The 20,586-nt window shown below is 42.7% G+C and overlaps 1 protein-coding gene across 2 annotated transcripts in view; it reads left to right on the top strand.

The window, feature by feature from the left end:
* CREB3L2 (cAMP responsive element binding protein 3 like 2) overlaps nucleotides 1-20,586 on the top strand; it is a 102,588-nt gene that overhangs the window by 58,928 nt on the left and 23,074 nt on the right. For both annotated transcript variants that reach the window (XM_036428050.2, XM_036428039.2), the window contains 3 exons: nucleotides 1,249-1,465; nucleotides 17,131-17,306; nucleotides 18,994-19,081. In XM_036428050.2, the coding sequence (XP_036283943.1) occupies nucleotides 1,249-1,465; nucleotides 17,131-17,306; nucleotides 18,994-19,081 (481 nt within the window). The remainder of the gene's footprint in view (nucleotides 1-1,248; nucleotides 1,466-17,130; nucleotides 17,307-18,993; nucleotides 19,082-20,586) is intronic.

The following is a 20,586-nucleotide window of genomic DNA, read 5'->3' as shown; positions in this document are numbered from 1 at the left end:
TCAGGCCACCAGTAAATTTGTCTTTGGGGAGCTGTTTAGGGAATCAGAAGAGGTTATACTGGAGTCAAGAAAACCTGGGTTCTGATCTTAGCCTGAAGCTATTGTGCCCCTCAGCATCCCTGGAGCTTCTCAGAAGTGCAGAACCTCAGGGCCACTAGACTTGGGAGTCTGCATCTACGTCTTAAGATTCCTGGGCGATTCATAGCATATAACGTTGGCAGCTTCTTCAGAGTGAGACAATGGAACAAGGGATGTAGAGATCTCTGTGAATATATGTATGGATTAGAGGCCCGGTGCACAAAATTCATGCAAGAGTAGGCCTTCCTTCCACCGGCTGCCTGTACAGCTTCTCTCTGGTACCCAGCACTTGGGCTTCCTCCAGCCGGCACCCAGGGACCGGGGATTCCCTCACAGCCCAGCTTCATCTAGAAGGACGTCCAGAAGGACATCTGGTCTCATTAGCATATTACACTTTTATTATTATAGATTATGCCTGCATCATCTTCATGGTATGGTGGGGGCTAGAGAGTCGGTGGTGTTGGAAATGGGGGATAAAAATAAATTAAGGAAAAACAGCAGAGGAACAAAGCCCTGGTGGTGGGGAAAATAGAGGGGAGCTGCCTTTGACGCCTTTGAACTTGCACTTTGCAATACTAACAGGATAGCTATTTTAAAATCTTCCCAATGCAGGTCATGGTAGGGAGTTACCGTGAGGGCCCCTGTGAGTCATGCTGACACTCTCCTGCAGTGTGACTTTGCCATTCCTTCACTGAGAGGTGGAATCTATTTTCCTACCCCATGAATCCGGGCTGGCCGTGTCACTTGCCTTTACCAAAGAATGTGGAGGGAGGGATGATGTGAGACTTCTGAGGTCATTCAGCTTTGTTTTGCTGCCTCCTGGAACATTTCTACCACCATGTGAGCAATTCCAGCCTGAGAAAGCCTCTTTGAGCAAAAAGCCCAGGTCCTAGCCCAGCCCAGCCCCCAGCCAACCTTCTAGCTCACTATGGTTCTATCACGGAACCCAGAAGAAATCAGCTCACCCACCAAGTGGTGAGAAATAATAAACTGTGGCATTTTAAGCCACTGAACTTTGGGGTAGTATGCTGTGCAGTCACAGATAACTGTACATAGTATCTCAATGACTTCGATTAAAGCTCTGGATGATGTATTTGCTTTCGAATTTTGTGTGTAAATATCAGATCATGGTACAGAGAAACTGAGTTCTTCCTCCTGTGTTTCCTGCAGCACTTCACAGAACTTCTGGATGAGTTTTCCCAGAACGTCCTGGGTCAGCTGCTGAACGACCCTTTCCTCTCAGAGAAGAGTGTGTCAATGGAGGTGGAGCCATCCCCAACATCCCCAGCGCCTCTCATCCAGGCCGAGCACAGCTATTCTCTGAGCGAGGAGCCGCGGGCCCAGTCACCGTTCACCCACGTTACCAACAGCGACAGCTTCAATGATGGTAAACTCAGAGCAGGGGCCTTGGCACCTTTGAATCAGAGCAACTTGAGGGTGTGGAGTGTGGGTTATAGTACTGTCAACACATCTTACTCTGTGTGCAGCTTTGTGCCTGGGCTATGGGGAAATGCAGAGACACAGGGCACATTTCTCTACTCCTGCCTGTGTTCTCTGGGAACGTGCTATATCTGAATGACAGTAATTGCTTCCTGTGACCCTGTAGATTGGGCAGCAAAGCATCCTTTTACAAACCAGGGTGGCCTATCTGGTTGATAATTCCATTGTTTCAAGAGTCCAAAGCCTTTTTGTTGTTGTTGTTTTTGTCTAAAGTTTTACATACGTCTCCTTTTTCCCTGCTTGACAGTTCCCTGCCTCCCTCCTCTCCAGCCATTCTCACTCCGGGCAAGCCCCCATTGCCACAGTGTCTGTGTCCATTGGTTAGGCTAATATGCATGTATACAAGTCCTTTGGTTGCTCTCTAACTCTTGCTCCCTTGCCATTTGTCTCTAGATCTATTCTTGTTCATCAAATTATGAGTGAGATAATGTGATATTTATCTTTCTCCAACTAGCTTATTTCTATTAACATAATGCTCCATGTCATTTTTAAATGAGAGTTTTTATGACTACTTTTCTCCATAGAAGTTTCTTGGACATCCTCTTTGTCCACTTCCAGCATGTTCTGTTGAGCCCCATGTATATGAGATCTTGGTGATCATTCCTAGACTTTTTTGATGGTGACCCTTTCATGTCCATCATCAATACCATTGGGATGGTATTAGTTGAAGGCCTTATTTTTCTGGTCTCATAGATAGTAGGAAGACCATTACTCATTGGTACATGTCTTATCTTCCAGCCTCTCTAAAGTATATATACCTTTTATAATTAATTTTCTATGTTTTGTTTACTCAGACGTATAACCAGCTATTTCAATACCTTGAGTAAGTTTTAAAAACTATTCTCTAATCCTAGGTCAGCATGTACCTTCTTTTCACGGGAGGATGGTGTGGAGGGGAATGTTTACTAAGTCCACCACCTCTGGCTTGACCTTGACCTGGGATTCCTCCCCTCCTTATACCACTGAAATATGGCAGAATCTTTGGAAAGTGACTCCATACAGAACAAGTTCCCTCATGCTCCCCTTTGGTTAAAGGCAAATACCTGAATCTACTTCTTCAAATAGTTACCTTTGTGGCGAAATCCTTCCTCCAGGAGGAGTTCCAAGATCTACCACTGGCCTCTGGAAGAACCGACTCTGGGGCAGTAAAACATGATTTCTTGGGATAGAGAATGCTGTAGGTTTTTTTCTTTTTCACCTCAGATACGTTCTTCCTTTGATTAGAGGTGTACTGATCAGCAGTCTAGAAAATCTTACTTTATATCCTTGAGGAAGGGAATGCCCCAAATCTGTGAGTGGATTCTTTCTTGACTGGAACCTGCTGGAACCTTGACTGTGTGCTCAGATTTTTCCTGGAAAGAGGCTAGGTGCATGATGACTTAATCCTTCTCTGTAGTTGTGTACTTTCGGGAGAATGGGTTGAGGGGAAGTCTCTTGTGAGGTGGGGGAGGAAGAAATAGAACTAAAATAATTTGAGATGTAGAGTTGTGGTGAGGGTAAAATGAGCTGATGTATTTAAAGAACTTAGGACAATCCCCACTGCATAGCATTTCAGTTAATCAATATTTTCCTTCCTTCTCTTTCTTCTGTTGTAGAGTTGCTATAATTGTTCTTACTTCTTTTTCCTTCTTTTCCTCCTGCTTCTGCTTCTTTTGCTTCTCCTCTTTTCCCTCCCTTTTTTCCTGCTCTCTCTCTTCCTCCTCCCTCAGTTCTTATTAAACCACTTTAAGGAGTGACCTGAATTCAGACTCAGGAATGTGGTTGGTCTCTGTTGTGATTGAATACTCCTCATTTGTATCACTACATAGAGGAGAATTATAGGGAGTCAACCTTCTCCTGAGTTTCAGTTTAGATAAATTCATGCAATGCTTGCCTTCATTTTACTATTTTAAGAATGAACTTTAACATTAGATGAAAGGTACGAGTGTCCTTTAGATTTGTTCCCATCCTGAGGTTCTCTGTGGGTGTGGTTTCTGTGTAACATTTGTACCTGCCTTTGCTCGTGGTTTCTCCCCATACTTGCTTTTCTGCTTTGCCTTGTATTTCTACAATTTTTTTGATGCCTCTGTTTCAAGCCCTACTTCCTTTGTAGAAGTCATTTCCATGATCTCTTGTATTAGTTATTTAATGCTGTGTAATAAACCTCCCAAAATTAATGACTGAAAACAATAATTATCATTTATTACTTCTCATGGTTTCTGTGGATTTTAGAATTCAGGAGTGACTCACTTAGGTGGTTCTCATTCAGGATCACCCATGAGTTTGAAACTAGATATTGGCCAAGGCTACAGCCACCTGAAGAGTTCTCCAGGTTTAGAAGGACTACTTCCAAGGAGGCTCACTCACATAGCTGGCAGTTTGATGCTGGCGAATTGGTTCCTCTCCCTGGGCTTCTTGAGAGTCATCACAGCATGACAGCTGGCTTCCCAAAGAACGAGGGATGCACTGGCAATCTAGTGGGGAACATAGTCACCTTCCCAAGAGTGAGGAATCCGAGAGACCGAGGCTGGAGCTGAGATACCTTTGCTGACCTGGCCCTGGAAATTTTCTGTCAGCTCCAAAGGGCCGTCCTGATTCATTGTGGCAGGAGGCCACACGGGATGTAAATGCCAGAAGTGTAGGAAACCTCGGGGATATCTCAGAAGCTGCCTACCACACTTCACGCAGTGATGAGTGTAAAGTGGCTTCTTCTGGGTCTGAACCCCTTTAGCACATATTATCTGTGCCTTACAGTGTAGCTCATCCACCTAGTGGTTCTGGACTTGTTAAGGGCAAAGGTATGCAAGCCTGGAAGTGGGTCCTAACCTTTGGTGATGGCCTCAGAGGAGATACCTACTCTGCTCTCTCATGCACTGCTTGCCACCTGACTGTGCAGACATGTATTTGATTAGGTGCAGTGTCTTCAATAGAATCAGTGCCAGGTAGAGGTGGGTGTTTTATGATTCATTTTTAAATTTCATTCCAAAGCTATTTATTGAGTATCTATCTCGTGCTTAACCTGCCAGGGACTTTTCTAAGCATTAGTGAGTAAAGGAGCAAATATAATTTACTAGTATAAAGATCTCTGCTTCATAGAATTTACATTCTATGATGTGAGGTGAGGAATAGAGAATAAGAAAAATGAAAAGTAAGACATACAGTATAATACATGATGACCAGTGATATACAGAAAAACATCTTGGAAAAAGGGACACGTAGTTCCTGTGTTGGGGGTGTATATGTCTTAGTCCATTCAAGCTGCTATAACAAAATACCACAGCCTGGGTGCCTATAAATAATCGACATTTGTTTCTCACTGTCCTGGAGGCTGGAGGTTTCAGGAGGGTCGGGTGAGGGCCCTCTTCTGGTTGCAGACTTCAAATTCTATTCTCACTTGGCAGAAGGAGCTATGGAGCACTGTGGGTCTCTTTCTTAAGGCACGAATCTCATTAAGACCCTCCAGACCTAAGCAGATCCCAAAGGCTCCACTTCCTGCTACCATCACCTTGGTGGTTATGATCTAAATATACTAATTTTGAGGGACACAAACATTCAAATGAAAGCAGGGGTGTGTTGAAATTTTAAATAGGATAATTGGGGAAAGTCTTTCTCTGAAAGTAACATTTGAGCAAGGATCAGCAGGAGATGCAGGAAAGAACTGTGAAGCTTAAGGAAAGGCCTCCAGGCAGAGGGAACAGCAAGTACAATACTTATATTGTATTCAGATAATTCACATCGGTGTAATTAGCCATCTGCAGCCCTTCTAAGATTACATAGGAGTCATCTGTCTTCAGAGCTAAATTCTGGAATATGCAGATTAGAGATGACCCAGCAAACTAACTGTTCCCTTCAAGTCTACATGCTTGTTGAACACCTACTATGTGTCAGGTGCCAACCTAGATTCTTATGGGATGCAACAGTACCATTTAGATCTTCCCTGTGTGTAGCTCAGAGCCTCATGGAAATAAATGCCAGGTACCCACATACTGAACCAGGCAGATGTGAATAATGTGCCAGGAGGAAATGAAGCTTTGAAAATTGCGAGGAGAGAGCACATTGAAGTTGCCTAAATGAGGCAGAATTTATCTGGGCCTTGAAGTATTGAGTAGAGTTAAAACCCTGGCGATGGTAAAAGACCCCTGGTAAAATGAATGAAAATAAGCAGATTTCCAAAAGTTCAGGGTCCCTTTCTCTTTCCGTGATAACACTATTGTTATTGTTGCTGTTATTATTATTATTCTGTGATTATATCACAAGCTTTAATGCAGTGAAGGGTTTGGAGAATATAATTTAGAAATTTTTTATTTTTCAGTTGCAGTTGATATACAATATTATATGAGTTTCAGGTGGACTATCTCTTTGTTTTTAAATTCTAATCAATATAAATGCAAGGTAATGGAACTCTGGGTGCCACTTTTGTGAACAGCTCAGTGTGAGGAGAAATAATCAGCCCATCTTTTCCAGGAAGCCTGACTAATTATTAGGCCAAAGCACATATCCTTCAGTTCCACCAATAGGCTCCTTGCTCTATTTATAGATCCAGTGTTGCAATAGGTTGTGCTAGTACTTTGCTGAGAACAGGTACAGCATGTTGGATATATTTTGTTTAGTTTCTGACCCCCAGTTCATCTTCATTATTTGCCAGTTTCCCTCTGAGTAAAACCTACCTTCCTATGCCAGCAAAAACACTTTTATTGGTAGGGATAACGGCCATGGAAAGGAACCATTTGGGTGTGTGAGTCAGGCAGTGGGCATGAATTGATGAGGAACTTGCTCAGGATAGTTTGGTCTAGGTCTTAGCTTCAGTTGTTTTTTTGCGTTTTGTGGATGGCCACGTTTTTGGGAACTGAATTATTTTATTCATGTGAACCCCATTCTACATCCCCCTTAAGGGAGGATCAGTCCTCAAGGATCCCTCTTGATCCAAGTGCTCTGTTGGAGGAGGAGGATGGTTCCTTAGGCAACACTTAAAAACTTCTGTTCCCATTGAAATTCACATTATTCACCTCTTGCATCGGGAAAACAACTTAAGCAAAACTACCGTGTTTCCCCCAAAATAAGACATCCTCCGTAAATGAATCCTACTTACAGGTTTCCTTCTGAGTGAAATATAAGGCATCCCCCCGAGAATAAGGCCCCCCCACTAGGCTAAACATGAGAGATTTGGTCCACTGATTCTGAAAGAAATGGAGTCACAAGAAATTAACCAGAAAATTTAGGAATTGGATTATTATGATGATGTTCCAGAAGATGATGACATAATTGTCATTGAATAAATGAGTACATTCTTGATACTGTAGGATTTACAGTTTGGTTTGTGTTGACAACTACCGTACTACTGTACCGTATACAGGTAATAAATTTCCATTATTTTCATTTAACAATAAATGTGTACTGTGTTCTTCTTTATGGAAAAATAAAACATCCCCTGAAAATAAGACCTAGTGCATCTTTGGGAGCAAAAATTAATATAAGACACTGTCTTATTTTCGGGGAAACAGGGTAGGAGTTCTTGTTTCTAGTGATGATAGTGCATATTTCATCACAACTAGGAAAGCCTGTGAGTCAGATCATCTTGTCCAATTTTACTTAGATTAAAGGCAATCTATCTATCTATCTAAGCCTAATATGCAAAGTGTCCCCTCAGGAGTTCCACCAATTGGGAGTTTGAGTGCTCGCTATGACGTGCACTGACCAATAGGTAGTGGTGCGGAACGAAGGAAGGCCCAGGCTGGCAGCCAGCAGCAGCTAGGATCCTACCTGAGCACAAATTTCATGCATTGGGCCTCTACTTTTATAATTGCTTCTAAGCCTGAAGCAAAGTGATAAGATAAAGTTTTGAGTAGTGACTCTCTCCAAGTTGATTAGGATTTTTCTCCTTCTTCCTCTCCTTTCCCCTCTTTCTTTCTCCCACTCTAACCATTCTTTCTTTCCTTTCTTCCTTCATTGTTCTTTCTCTGCTAACTCTCCCATCTTCCTCTTCCTCCCTCCTTGAACCCTAAGCCAATTATACAGGGCATTATATATATGAGATGTTCATACCCTACTATCTCATCATGGACACCAGATGGATTTTAGATCCCTAAAATAGTATACAAATTTTGGGCAATCAACATGTGTCAGTTTTTCTGTTAAGAACATATTATAACTTTTTTGTTTGTTTGTTTGTTTGTTTAAGATCTCAAATAAATCTGTGAACAAAAAAAGCTGGGAAACACTGGTCTAAAATTACATAGGAGTCATCTGTCTTCAGAGCTAAATTTGTAGACTTTTCTGAAACACTCGAGTTAAAGAACTTCAGCAACCACAGGAGCCAGTCCTAGGAATGTGGGCTGGGCCTTCAAAAGTACCAGAAAGACACCCTACATCCAGCCCAATCCTTTCTCCTCGTGATTATGGCTGTTAACCAGATGCTAGGCAGGGTTTTCTGTTTGGAGGGAAAAAAAGGAAGTTATAAAGAGATAAGCAGAAACATCCAAGTAAAATATAAAATGTCTGTGGCTATTTCTATACTTTGGTTGAGGAATACAAGCTTATATTTGAATGACCAAGTCTTGCGTCTCACCACGAGTTACTCTATCTTACTCATGTTTCTTTGTATAATAGTTAAATAGGGAGGCTAGGTATTCATTTGCTTTGCTCCTTAATTGCAGTCTTCTTTCTAAGGAGAAAACGTAGTAGTGCTGGGCTAAGGCTGTTTGGAGAGAACAAGACATGGTCCTTATCCTCCCAGATGATACAAGAACAAAGTTAGAAAATATATAAAACATCAACATAAAATATAACCTATACTAATACAGAAGTGGTCTAGTACAGTAACTTTATTTGTAACTGTTTCAGATCTAGAGAGGTGGGATTAGGGACCTAAGTAATCACCATCTTTTTTCTGATTAAGCTAGTCAGGTTTCTAGCAGGGGCTATGGGTGGCGGGGTAGGCTGGCTTAGTATAGATAAACTAAATTTGTGGAGCTATTTTCATATGTGAGAATGAAAACAGACTACTGTGCGCTACAGATGAGCAATGCTGCTGGTATGAGGTAGCCTGGGGGAAATGGGACTGCCTGCTGGAGGCAGTGAGTGACTTAATGCTGGTTGGGCAACAAGGCCTTAGGAAAGTGGGATGGAGGTTTTGGGAGACTAGAGAACAGTGTAACCTGGCTGATGATGGCAGAGCAGGGGAAGTGTACATGGCAGTAGTAATGCCAGGGAAAATGGGAAAGTGTATAGCATGAGTGACAAAGAAAACGGTGGGTTTTGAAATGTTGAAATGAAACCCAGGGCAGAATTTGCACACGATAGAGTATGGTGAGGACGGGGTAGAGGTGAGTCATAATGACGTAGGTTTCCAGTCTGCAGTGTTGGAGATGCTTGATGTTGAAATGTGCCAAGGAAGTGAGACCCAAGGGACAGTCACAGAGGAGTGATGAAGAGCTGTATCTTTATCCTGCTTAGTTTGAGCCACTGAGAAGAGCATTGGTCTGAGCCATCTTAGTCAGAGGGGGTAGATTCGGCATGGGGGGGGGGGGGCGAGGGGGGAGAGAAGCTGTCGGAGGGGCCGGGGAGAAAGATGGGCAAGTCCTTTGCTTACAGAGAGTACTGGGTCCTCTAACACAGATGGCTGAAGAACGAACTTGAGAACTTGGGTTAAACAGCCCAAGCTTGTGATATATGCTTTTTGATTATCCATCACCATTTTGGCGTTGCCCTTTATTTTCTTTTTTCAACAGGTAAAAAGGATAATAATGTTTCTCCTTTAAAAAAAAAAAAATAATGAAATGACTTCTTTGTCTGCCTAGCCATTGCAATGCTGGACTAGTATAAGAAAGCAATGTTTTCATCTATCTAGCAATTAAAATTACTTTGGAAATTCATGAGTGAGAATCATAACTTCAGAAAAAAATGTTTATTGCTAAATAAATCTTTTGAAGTCGATCTTCTGACCCACAGATATTTAATTCATACGCTAACCACTGTATCCTGCAAGAGACCTGAGGTGCTACAAGCAGAGCATGGTCAGAATATAACCGTTCATCTCTAGAGTTAAATTGCCTGGATTTGAATCTGGGTTCTGCCTCTTACGAATGGTGGGATCTTGGGCAAGTTGCTTAACTCTTGTGCCTCACTTTTCTAATCTTTAAAATGGGAATAATAATACTTACCTCATACTGTTGTAGAGATTAATAGTTAATAACGTGTATTAAGTAAGCATTTAGAAGAATGATTGGCAATTAGTAAGCACTAAATAAATATTAGATGTGTTTTGTTATGCTGCAGAATATTAGTAATTTGTTTACTGTGCCATGAGAGGAAAAAGGTTCACAATCGCTGGTCTAATACATGGAAACATTTAAAAAGGGCTGGGCATAGTGAGCACTCAGAATGTTTTAGCTATTATTGGTTTATCTTAACCTGGAGTTTTTCACCTTGTGGAGATTAGATTAGAAATCTGTATAAAATAAGGTAAGTAGCATCGAAAGAACCAATATTTCACCTTTCATAGTGGCTAATTATGGGCTCAAGATAACATTAGTGGAAGAATAATCACTCTGTCTTTAACCATTGACATCTTCCTGAAAAGCAATATACTAGAGTGGCCACGAGCACAGGCTGTTCATGTGGTTTGCCTTAGTGTGAATCCAGGGCTGCCATGGAGCAGCTGCATAACTTTGGGTGAGTTATTTAATCTCTTCGTTGTCTGTAAAGTGGGGGTGATAGTAGCACCTGCTTTACACCGTTACTCTTAGGATCAAATGAACTGAAATATGTAAAGTACTTAGGACAATATTTAGCACCTAGTAAATACTCACAGTTAAGTGTTTACTATTTTTACCCTGTCCTGCCACTCACAGCTGAAGGTTATTTCAGTGTTAAGTCACCCAAGGAGGGGACTACGGGCAGATGGGCCTCTAACTTCCATTTGAATGTGTAGTGGGCTGTAGCTTCATATGATTCTGACACATTCCACTGAATTCTTGCCCTCTTCCAGCCTCTAGAACCCAGCCTTACCATTTTCCATGAAGAGCTTTTTACATCAAGAACTGATCAAGATTTGCTAACTCCTTTGAAAAATTTCAAAGAGCAAACAGTTATCAAATGCTGAGAGACTTAGATGAGACATATTTGTTTAATTTACAAAAAGTTTCTTTTCACTTTAGACATGTTATGTAAATAGCAAATGGATATATATGTGTGTATATAAGTGGTACTTATCACATGTGATTTTTCTTTTTTAGAATGCACATATACTCTACGTATCCACATATGTATATGTGCGCACATGTATATACATCTATCCTAATATATAAAATCCAGGGTCTGTAACAATGATTGAAGGCTCGACCAACTGGAAGTCAGTCCTACAGTCAGTGCTGAGTTGCTGTGGCAACCTAGCACTGACTACCGATGCTGTGGGTGCAGAGACCCAGCACTGACTACCGAGGGGGCTGTGGATCAGGCCCGGAGAGAGGCCTGGGGAGAGAGGGTCAGGGTCTGATTTGCAACCTCTGTGGCAACTGTTGATCTTTCTCTCTGGATTTCACCAGCATCCCTGTCTCTGTTTCTCTCCCGGCCTCTGCTGGGGCTGCTGATCAGCCCTGCCTCTCTGATGAGGCTCAGAGATAGGCAGACGGGATGCTGACTGGCATGGAAACCAACCAATCAGAACAAATCTGGGTGAAGTGCAAGGAGCCAATGGCTGCCTAAGAGTTGGAGCTTTTGACACTATGACCATAGAAACCAATCAATCAGAATCTGATCTAGGCAGAGCCTAACTAAGGTGGGGAGTGAGGAGGGGTTTTAAGGGCAACAGCTGTTTGGTGTAAGGTGTAAGAAAGTAGTTCAATTTTTTAATTACCAGTTTGACAGTATAGTGCATGTGGTTATTAGTCCAGATATAGGGATTATGTATTTTTGTCTGCCAAGAGCCCATCCTCCTGCTAAAAAAGCTTCCCCCCCCCATTTAAGCAATCCCATTCTATATCATACATCTATACTAGTAAAAGGGTAATATGCTAATTAGACTGGGTCAACCTGCCATCTTCTGGACCCATCTGATTTCCTTTCAGACAAAGTCATGGTGGTGGGGACCAAGGCAGTTGTGGGCGAGATCAGGCTGGCAGGGGAGGGCAGTTGGGGGCAACCAGGCTGGCAGGAGAGGGCCTTTGGGGGTGAGATCAGGCTGGCAGGGGAGGGTAGTTAGGGGCAACCAGGCAGGCAAGCAGGCAGAGGGATTAGGTGCGATCAGGCAGGCAGGCAGGTAAGCAGTTAGGAGCCAGTGGTCCCAGATTGCGAGAGGGATGTCCAACTGCCCCCCCAAGGGGTCCCCGATTGGAGAGGGTGCAGCCTGGGCTGATGGACCCCCCCCCCCCTTCCACCTGTGCATGAATTTTGAGCACTGGGCCACTAGTATACACATAATGACATACATATAGAGCATAACATTTATACATATACCATGTGCTCCTAATTTAGAGTTGCATCTTTTCCCCCCCTCTTCTTATTTATGCAGAACAAATGGAAATGATTGAGGACTTGCATTTTGCTGTTGCCTCCACACTGGCTTAGATTTCACACGTCTTCTTCAGCTCCTCTACTACCCAGCTGTGTGAATGCCCCTGGCGTCCAGTCCCATGGCTCACGCTGCTCCATTTTGTCCTTGGCTGTGGAGGACTTGCTCATCATCATGTGACAGTGGCTTGTTTTTATTTTCTTGCTGATAGCTGAGTGGTGATGTTGAGGCAAAGTGCCGGCTGAGTGTGACCTCTGACAGGAAGCTGTCTAAATGAAATCAGATGACAGGCAGGGGTTCTTCTCACTCCCCACTGTGTGCACTACTGACCTTATTGGGTGATACTCTCCTTCTGCAATGAAACTTAAAAGGCGAGTGAACACAATTTGGAAGAAAAATTTTAAACTCAGTATCTGAGCTTCAAGCTTTAGAAATTAGAGGGTGTAGCATATGTGTTGACACTTGCTTTTGTAGTTTAGCCAATAACCCAAACATCTAAGGATGAGTCCAGTTCTAAGCCATGGTGGTCTTGCTGATCTTTTTTGCCAAAAAATAAAAATATGAAAATAAGGTCGGGTGGAATAGTATAATACATGTCCTACTCATTCGCTTTTACTCTATCCTTTGTTAACCTCATACCTCATAGGTTACATTTGTCATGTTGTTTTCTCTGCTTTGGTATTTATTTCCACTGAGGGACAGAGTACAAGCCAACACCCAGTAGTTCAGAATGAAAGCCCTTTTCTCCAAGTCCAACTGCCACTGGAGTGCTGAGGGATTTAGATGAGGCATACTTATTTAATTTACAAAAAGTTTGTTCTCACCAGGTTTCTTACTGGCTGATTTTCTTCTCATTTGTTCTGTGACATAACGGGTAGGCCTAATGAGTCAGTCGAAAAATATGAATTAATATGGTCCACAATTGATAGTTTAGAGGAATTATTTATGGAAATGAGGTATAACTATTTGGTTGCAATAGGTTCTGATGTAATGACTTAATTTCCTGTATATATATATTCAATTATATTGTATCAGCTAGCTATGTTACTTCATAATAAAAAATGCAAAATGTACAGGCTTTAACAACAATCATTTATTATTATGGCTTACATGTCTGAGCCTTGGCTGGAGGCTGGCTGATTTGGTGGTGGTGAGGGGCAGCTGAGTGATTTTGCTGGATGAACTCACATGTCTAACGCCAGCTGAGAGTTGGCTAAGTTTAGCCAGGCTTCTTTGGGGGTAACTCTCTTGTGTGTGTCTGTCATTCCCCTGGGATCAATAGATTGTTCTGACACATCCTTCTCCATGATGGCAAAAGTACAAGAGTGTAACTCCAGCTATGCAAATGCATTTGTTGTTCTTGTTGTTGTTGTTGTTATTTTGTTAATCCTTATCTGAGGATATTTTTTCCATTGATTTTTGGAGTGGGAGAAAGGGAGGGAAGGAGAGCGACTTAGGGGGGAGAAGACGGACCATCAATGTGAGAGAGACACATCGATTGATTGCCTTCTGCACATGCTCCTACTGGGGCTGGGGATTAAACTTGCAACCCAGGTATAGGCTGTTGACCAGGAATGACTCTTGTGCATGGGCTGACACTCTATTCACTGGGACACACTGGCCAGGGCTGTAAGTACATTGTAAGGCTCCACTTGTGTTGGGAAGCTAATATCTCATTGGACAAATCAAATTGCATGGCCAGACTTAAGATGGGTATTAGTCCACAGTAGGAGGGTACTACAAGATACATGGCAAAGGACATGGATAGCTGGAGCCTTTTTAATAAAAAGTAATAAAAATATTGCAATTTATTACAAATATATTAAGGTACTCATTGACTTTTGTTAATTCAAAAGATGCTGAATGGACCTTGAGCCACTAGGGCTTCTATCTAATAATTACCATCCTAAGGTGTAGAGTAGTCTAGGAAGAAGCAGGCCATCCCCATGTGTGAACATCCACATACAGTGTATTCTCAGTATAGGCAATTTAGAAATAGCATAAAATTTAAAGACAAAAATGTCACATGTGTTCTGAATTATTCTCCAGAGATATGCTTTCAGCATATTTCCTTTAGTCTTTTTTTCTATTACTTTTTTCATGAATAGTATACAAATTAATATCCAGTTTTGTTTCTTAATATTTTATTATAAGTATTTGCCATGTTATTAAAGAGGTTTGATGTATGTAATATTATTGGATATATAAATATTCCATTGTATGGGTGTGCCATAATTCTTTAACCTTGCCCTTGCTCTTTAGTGTTTTGGTCATTTTCAGTGTTTTGTGATTAAAAATAATGCTGTCATGAACCTACTTGTGCACAAATATTTGTCTGCATGTTTAGCTATTTCCTTAATGGCAAGAATACTGGTTGGGTGTGCAGAGATCTGGGTCTCCCATGATTTGCACTGTGTTTGCATGCCAGTTTCCTCATCTATAAAATGATATATTTGCACTTGATGGTCATAAACTTCTAACTCAAACAGTATCTTTCAAGTAGAGGCCTAAATTACTCTAGCGGAGTGGAGGCATGAAGGCAGCGCCAGTTGTTTGTCCTCAGAAAAGCTCAGGGGAGGAGCTTCCTCTGCTTCTCCCTGGAGAGAGTTCAGTTGTGTTTGAGGAAGTTTTGTTTTTTAGTTCAAGTATCATGATTTGTCCTTCAGTTTCCATCTCTGAGAGCAACGACTTTATATAGATAAGTTTCTTTTAAAACAGGGGTACAAGACACTGAACATTGAGAATGTAAACCATCTGGACCTATTGTATTTTATGAAGTGTGCACTTTGAGAATGGCTTAGTGAGATTGGAGGAACCAGTTTCCTTACCTGTCTTCGTTTTGTCATAACTTGGTATTTGCTTTTTGTGTTTATTTTTGCCTTTTCTCATGTTTGCCTTGTGACTTAAGTTTCATCACAGTTATCCTAACTTGATGACCAGGGGATCAGGCCTTGCCCTACAATTTCCTGGTAATTGCATGGGTCTTTTTCTCAGGGATGTCACCTGACCGTTAATTTTAATATACACTGAGGCTGTATATTTCTTTTTTTTAAAAAAAATATATATTTTATTGATTTTTTACAGAGAGGAAGAGAGAGAAATAGAGAGCTAGAAACATTGATGAGAGAGAAAGATCAACCAGCTGCCTCCTGTATACCCCCCATCGGGGATGTGCCCACAACCAACATACATACATGCCCTTGACCGGAATTGAACCTGGGACCTTTCAGTCCTCAGACAGACGCTCTACCACTGAGCCAAACCAGTATCAGCTGAGGCTGTATATTTCATTATACTGTCTCAGCTAAACATTGCCCAGTGTGGACAGAGGAGACATCTACAATACATGCTGAATGGAGAAAGTGTGATCTCTGCTCTCTCTCCGTCTCTCCCACCCTTCCCCACATCTGTCTTCACTGTCTCTTTCCTGCAGGTGACAGTATCCCTCCAAAGCTCCTTTTGGGAGAGGCCTTGGAGTCTGCACTTGGCTCCTCATGCAGCTGCTTCTCTGAGCTGAGCTGGGCGCCCATCTGGCCAGCAGAAATCTGTGTCAAGTACAGTGTGGTCTCCCTTCTCGGGCTGCCATCAAAGGCTCTTTGTTCCCTCCCCTCCCCCTCTGCCAGGATGTGGCACTCACCCCAGAAAGATGGAAACTCCCCATCACTCCACCACACTCAGCAACATTCTAGAGCTAGCCCCGAACGCAAACATCTTCCTCCCTTCTTCATTTTACTTCAGGAACTAAATTGGGGCTGGGATAATTAAGCCAATTATAATTTGGTTTTAGGGTTCAGATCATTTCCCTTTGTGAATGGGAATCTCACTCTTTCCCTGTGTTGGAAGGAAGTTGCTTATGAAATACCATTTCATGATTGTAAACTTTAGTTTTTAGCTTCAGTGCCCGCTCTTCCCAGCCCTGGCAGTAGTGGGTGATTTCCTTGTGCTTTTTCACGAGAAAACTTGAGCCCAGTTCTTGAGTGTAAAATCATTTCATAGTGTGAGCCCTGAACAGCCATGGCTCACCAGGCATGCTGTGTGAGTGTTTAAATACTTCATGAAGCCAGGGAGCCTCTCTCTGCTTTGTTTTCTCCTCATTTTAGTAAAGCTGGGATTAGGAAAGGAATGCTGATTCTGGAGAATCCCTCAGTTGCTTTTTTCTTGTTCTGTGCTTGTTGGCAATCTCGTCTTTCCTTTCCTGCTCTCCCTGGGCTGGGCTGAGGCGGTAGGTCTGAAACACGGTGCTGTACGGAGTCCTCGGAACGTGTGGGCTAAGTGGTAGAGGAGCTTCTGTCTGCTCTGTCGTGTTGCTTTCTTGCTACCTCCAGGCCTGGTCATGATCATGAAAGCCAGTAGCAAACCAAGACTCAAGACTTGCCAAGACCCAACCCTTTGTCTGGATGCGTATGTAGTCCGTTTTGGCAAGGTCAGGCATTTGTGACTAATTCTGGTTTCCCAGAGGGCTAGTAAAGTTCTGGACGTCTAAGTCTGGTTTAAAGCAGGGATTGTGGGAAAACAAAAGAAGACAAAAGACAGAGACTGAGAAGAAAAAAAAAAAAGAAAAGAAAAAGGAAAAAAAAAATAACTGTCCGTTGGGGGAAGATACTCCTGACCATTGTCTGCTGTCCTCTCTCCTGAGACCCTAGTGGGCAACCATTTGGCCTCTTTTTCTTATTATTTTTAAATGTGCTTATTTATTTATTTTTTAAATAGATAACATATTAACTTGGTTTGGAAACCAAAAAGTATAAAACATAACACATTGAAATTCTCCCTCTTATTCTCTTTTCCATCCTCCCAGCTTCCTTCCTGCCTGTACAGGAAGCCAAGGTTCTTTCTTAAGTGTATGACACTCACATGAATGCAAGTATAGATTCTTACTTTGCCATTGGTTCCTCTATCTGTGTATCTTTTCTCCCACGCTCTTATTGTATTTCCTTTTATTCTACTCTCAATCATTCTTTGTTGGAGCCTTTTTTTTTTTTTAGGAGAAAAATGAGTGGTCCTTCGTTTTACTTATGCCTGATGCCTTGAGCCACTTCACAGGTGTGCTTGTCTTTTTCCCACAGATGAAGTGGAGAGTGAGAAATGGTACCTGTCTGCCGAATTTCCTTCAGCCACCATCAAGACGGAGCCAATTACGGAGGAGTCACCCCCAGGACTTGTTCCCTCTGTCACTCTGACCATCACAGCCATCTCCACCCCGTTCGAAAAGGAGGAACCTCCTCTGGAAATGAATACTGGGGTACACTCAATTGTCTTCCATGTAAACAAATGAGATAAAAAGACTTAGCTTCTCATTCTCTAATAAGGCATTTAATCTGTTTGGAGCTAGTGGCTGTATATATCTGAGGATAGCTAACTATGTCTGTCTGCCTGTCTATATATATGTATCAAGGATATGTTGATTTAGTGTCAGCATTGATTATATAGTTTCCTTTAAAGGCATTGTCCAGAAAAATTGGTAGCAAGTATGATTTATTTTTTATATGATTGCTATTACAAAATAAACCCACAGGTGGATATCCATGGTAAATAAAGGAAATTCTCCATGTATTGATTTTTAAGGCAGTGGAAAGGTCCTGGTTAAGATGATGGGGCAGTTCATGGCTTTACAGAGCCACGGCGATTGGGAATGCTAGTGCCTGTGCAATATTTTACTTTCCTACTACAATGCTGAGTTGCAATGGCTCAATTCTTGGGTCACACACCTACCAATTCTTATAGTGTTGCCCATGGAAAGTATAAGAAATTGGGAATTTCTTCCTTGCTCTATTCCATGCCGACAGCAGGTAGAATTTTACCTTCTCTCTGGGTATTTCCAGTGTCTGCCAATAGACCAGAATCAAAACTTGTGCATCTTCTTACAGATGTTAAAGCAAGTCCTCACTTTCCTTAATTTAAAGTCTCAGGTGAAAAACAGTGACTCCACTGACATTCTTTTGCAGTTTTTTTTAAAAAATATATATATATTTTATTGATTTTTTACAGAGAGGAAGAGAGAAGGATAGAGAGTTAGAATCATCGATGAGAATCGTTAATCAGCTGCCTCTTGCACACCCCCTACTGGGGATGTCCCCGCAACCAAGGTACATGCCCTTGACCAGAATTGAACCCCTGGGTCTTTTCAGTCTGCAGGCCGATGCTCTATCCACTGAGCCAAACAGGTTTCAGCTCCACTGACATTCTTTAAGTTAGATCTCCTCTGAGCAAGATGTAGTCATTTACCTGTTCAGGACAAGGTGGCACAGAGCAGTAGTGCCACCCCCACTTGGCTGCCCGCTCATTCTCATTGCGATTTCCATTCCATCAATGAGAAGACAGGGAGTAGGCAGAGTATCTGCAGCTGCCCTCGAGAGCCCCTTGCTCAGTAGCTACCTGAGTCTCCTCACTGGATGGGGCTCCTGCCTGTAGACTTTAGTTCAGATGGTTTCAAGTAGCTAGAAAGGTCAGGGTCATGGCCTTGCTCCCTATGCATGGACCAGATACCTTTTCTCTTTTTCCTACCGAACTGTCCATGGGTACGTGTCACCAGTCGTCAGGCAGCTTGGAGAGCATGAGGGTGGTTCGCCCAGCGCTTACTCTGCGTGAACTGCTGCAGGCCTGTGGCTCATCAAAAATTTCTGACTACTTTGTGATAAGAAGCATTTCTATTCCTGTAAAAATAGTAGAGAAAGGACTAGTAAGTGAGCCCTGGGCTTTTAATTTGAGGATTCTGAGTGTTCCATCCGCTGGAATGCCAGGCTTGGCAGTGAGAGGGGGGTGTAAGGCTAAACCAGCTCCCTGGCAAAGTCACCTGTGTACAGCTGGCTCCAGAGACACGGGGTTGCCCCTCAGAAATGACAAATGGCTCCCTTGTGTGTTTCATCGAGGTTGTTACTGTTGTTTTTTTTTTTTTTAAAAAAAAACTGTGTTTGAAATTCTTCCTCTAGGTTGATTCCTCGTGCCAGACAGTCATCCCTAAGATTAAGCTGGAGCCTCACGAAGTGGATCAGTTCCTAAACTTCTCTCCCAAAGAAGGTCTGTCTTTCTCCTGGGCCCCTTCGGGTTGGTGCAGGTCAGAAGAGAAAGGCAATGGGAGCAAGTGCTGGGCCCAGCCGGTTCCAAAGCCACAGGTTGCTTCATGAACTAGCTTTGTTCTTAAAAACCTTGATTCTACATACAAACTTTGAAAGCTGCATTTTATTTTTTTCATATATGTACAGGCTTCACTTCCCCCTAAATGCTTTACGGTACTTGGACTCCTCGCCAGGGTGACTGTTCAGAACCTCTCTAGCCGGCTGTGACCTGGATGGAGAGAAACAAGAGCATGGGGGCCTCCTGCCGTCCTGGTGGGAACCTGTGCACACAGCCAGCTCCCATGGGGCGTGGTGACCCCTAGAGACAGAGAGGCAGACCTCCCCCAGTCACCCACTGACACAGCTCTAGCCAAAACGCTTCGTGGAGTGAATTCACAGTCTATCTGTCGATCAGTCCCTGTCTCCAAGGTGGCTTTGGGATGACAGCAGTTGCACGGAGCCTACTCACTGTCTGTAATGGTCGTGCACCTCATGGGCTTCTTGTCACCTATTCAGAACTTAGCATCACACTTGACATTGGCATAATTTCCCTTTTTCTGTCCCTATGTCAGTTTCTTTCTGAGGTCTCCCTGTTGTTCTCACAGCAAGCCCATAGTTAGGAATCCTGACCACAGGCCCTGAGTCGCATCGAGATTAGTAAAGGTCAGAGAGATCCTCCTGCAGATCCTGCTCTTCTTAATTCTGGGCCTGCAGCCATGCGGTGACCTCCTTTTTATTTATTCAAGGCTAGTGCATCAGTGTGGTCAGCAGATAAGCAATTCGTATATGTGCTTGCCATAGAGGTATGTGTGCTGTGGTACACACGTAATGTGTATATGAGCAGTTCTCATGGACACACAGTCCTCCCTCATTCCTCTAGAAACTAAGCTAGGATTTGATTGCGACCATTTAATCAGGGTAATAATGTGTTTGCCTTTATTATCAATTTAAAAAAAGATTTAATTTAAAAGCTTATAATGTTGACCAGAGTCCATATTGAGACAGTATTTCTTTGCTCCGGGTGATACACTATTACATTTGTGCCTTTCAGCTTTAGATACGGCTGTTTTCTTCATTTTTATGGCTCCGGTATTATTATCAAATACAAGTTGCTGTTTTCATTTCTGTTGCAATCTGCTTCAGAAAGCTTGGTAACTACGAGTGTGTCCCAGGGTGGCCTCGGAATCCGGGTCACTGGAGGAGAGGTGTCTGGAGAGTGAACAGCAGCCCTTCCTTGATAGCCTGACAAACAGATCAGGAAATCCAATATCCTTGAAGGCCTTCCAGCTTCTAGGCAGAGCCGCTGATGCCCCAGCCCTTTTCGTAACCTGAGAGCTGCATTTCAAATGGTATTTAGACATCTGATACTAAGGTACCTGTGGCCAAGTCAGTAACTCTTCACGGGTAGGAAAGAGGAAATTCATTTTTTTCCTGTCTTATTTTGTTTGTTTGTTTGTTTGTGGGTCA

This window comes from Pipistrellus kuhlii, unplaced genomic scaffold (genome assembly GCF_014108245.1).
Source record: "Pipistrellus kuhlii isolate mPipKuh1 unplaced genomic scaffold, mPipKuh1.p scaffold_m20_p_10, whole genome shotgun sequence".
Lineage (NCBI taxonomy): Eukaryota > Metazoa > Chordata > Mammalia > Chiroptera > Vespertilionidae > Pipistrellus > Pipistrellus kuhlii.
This window is presented reverse-complemented; position numbering and strand designations above follow the sequence as displayed.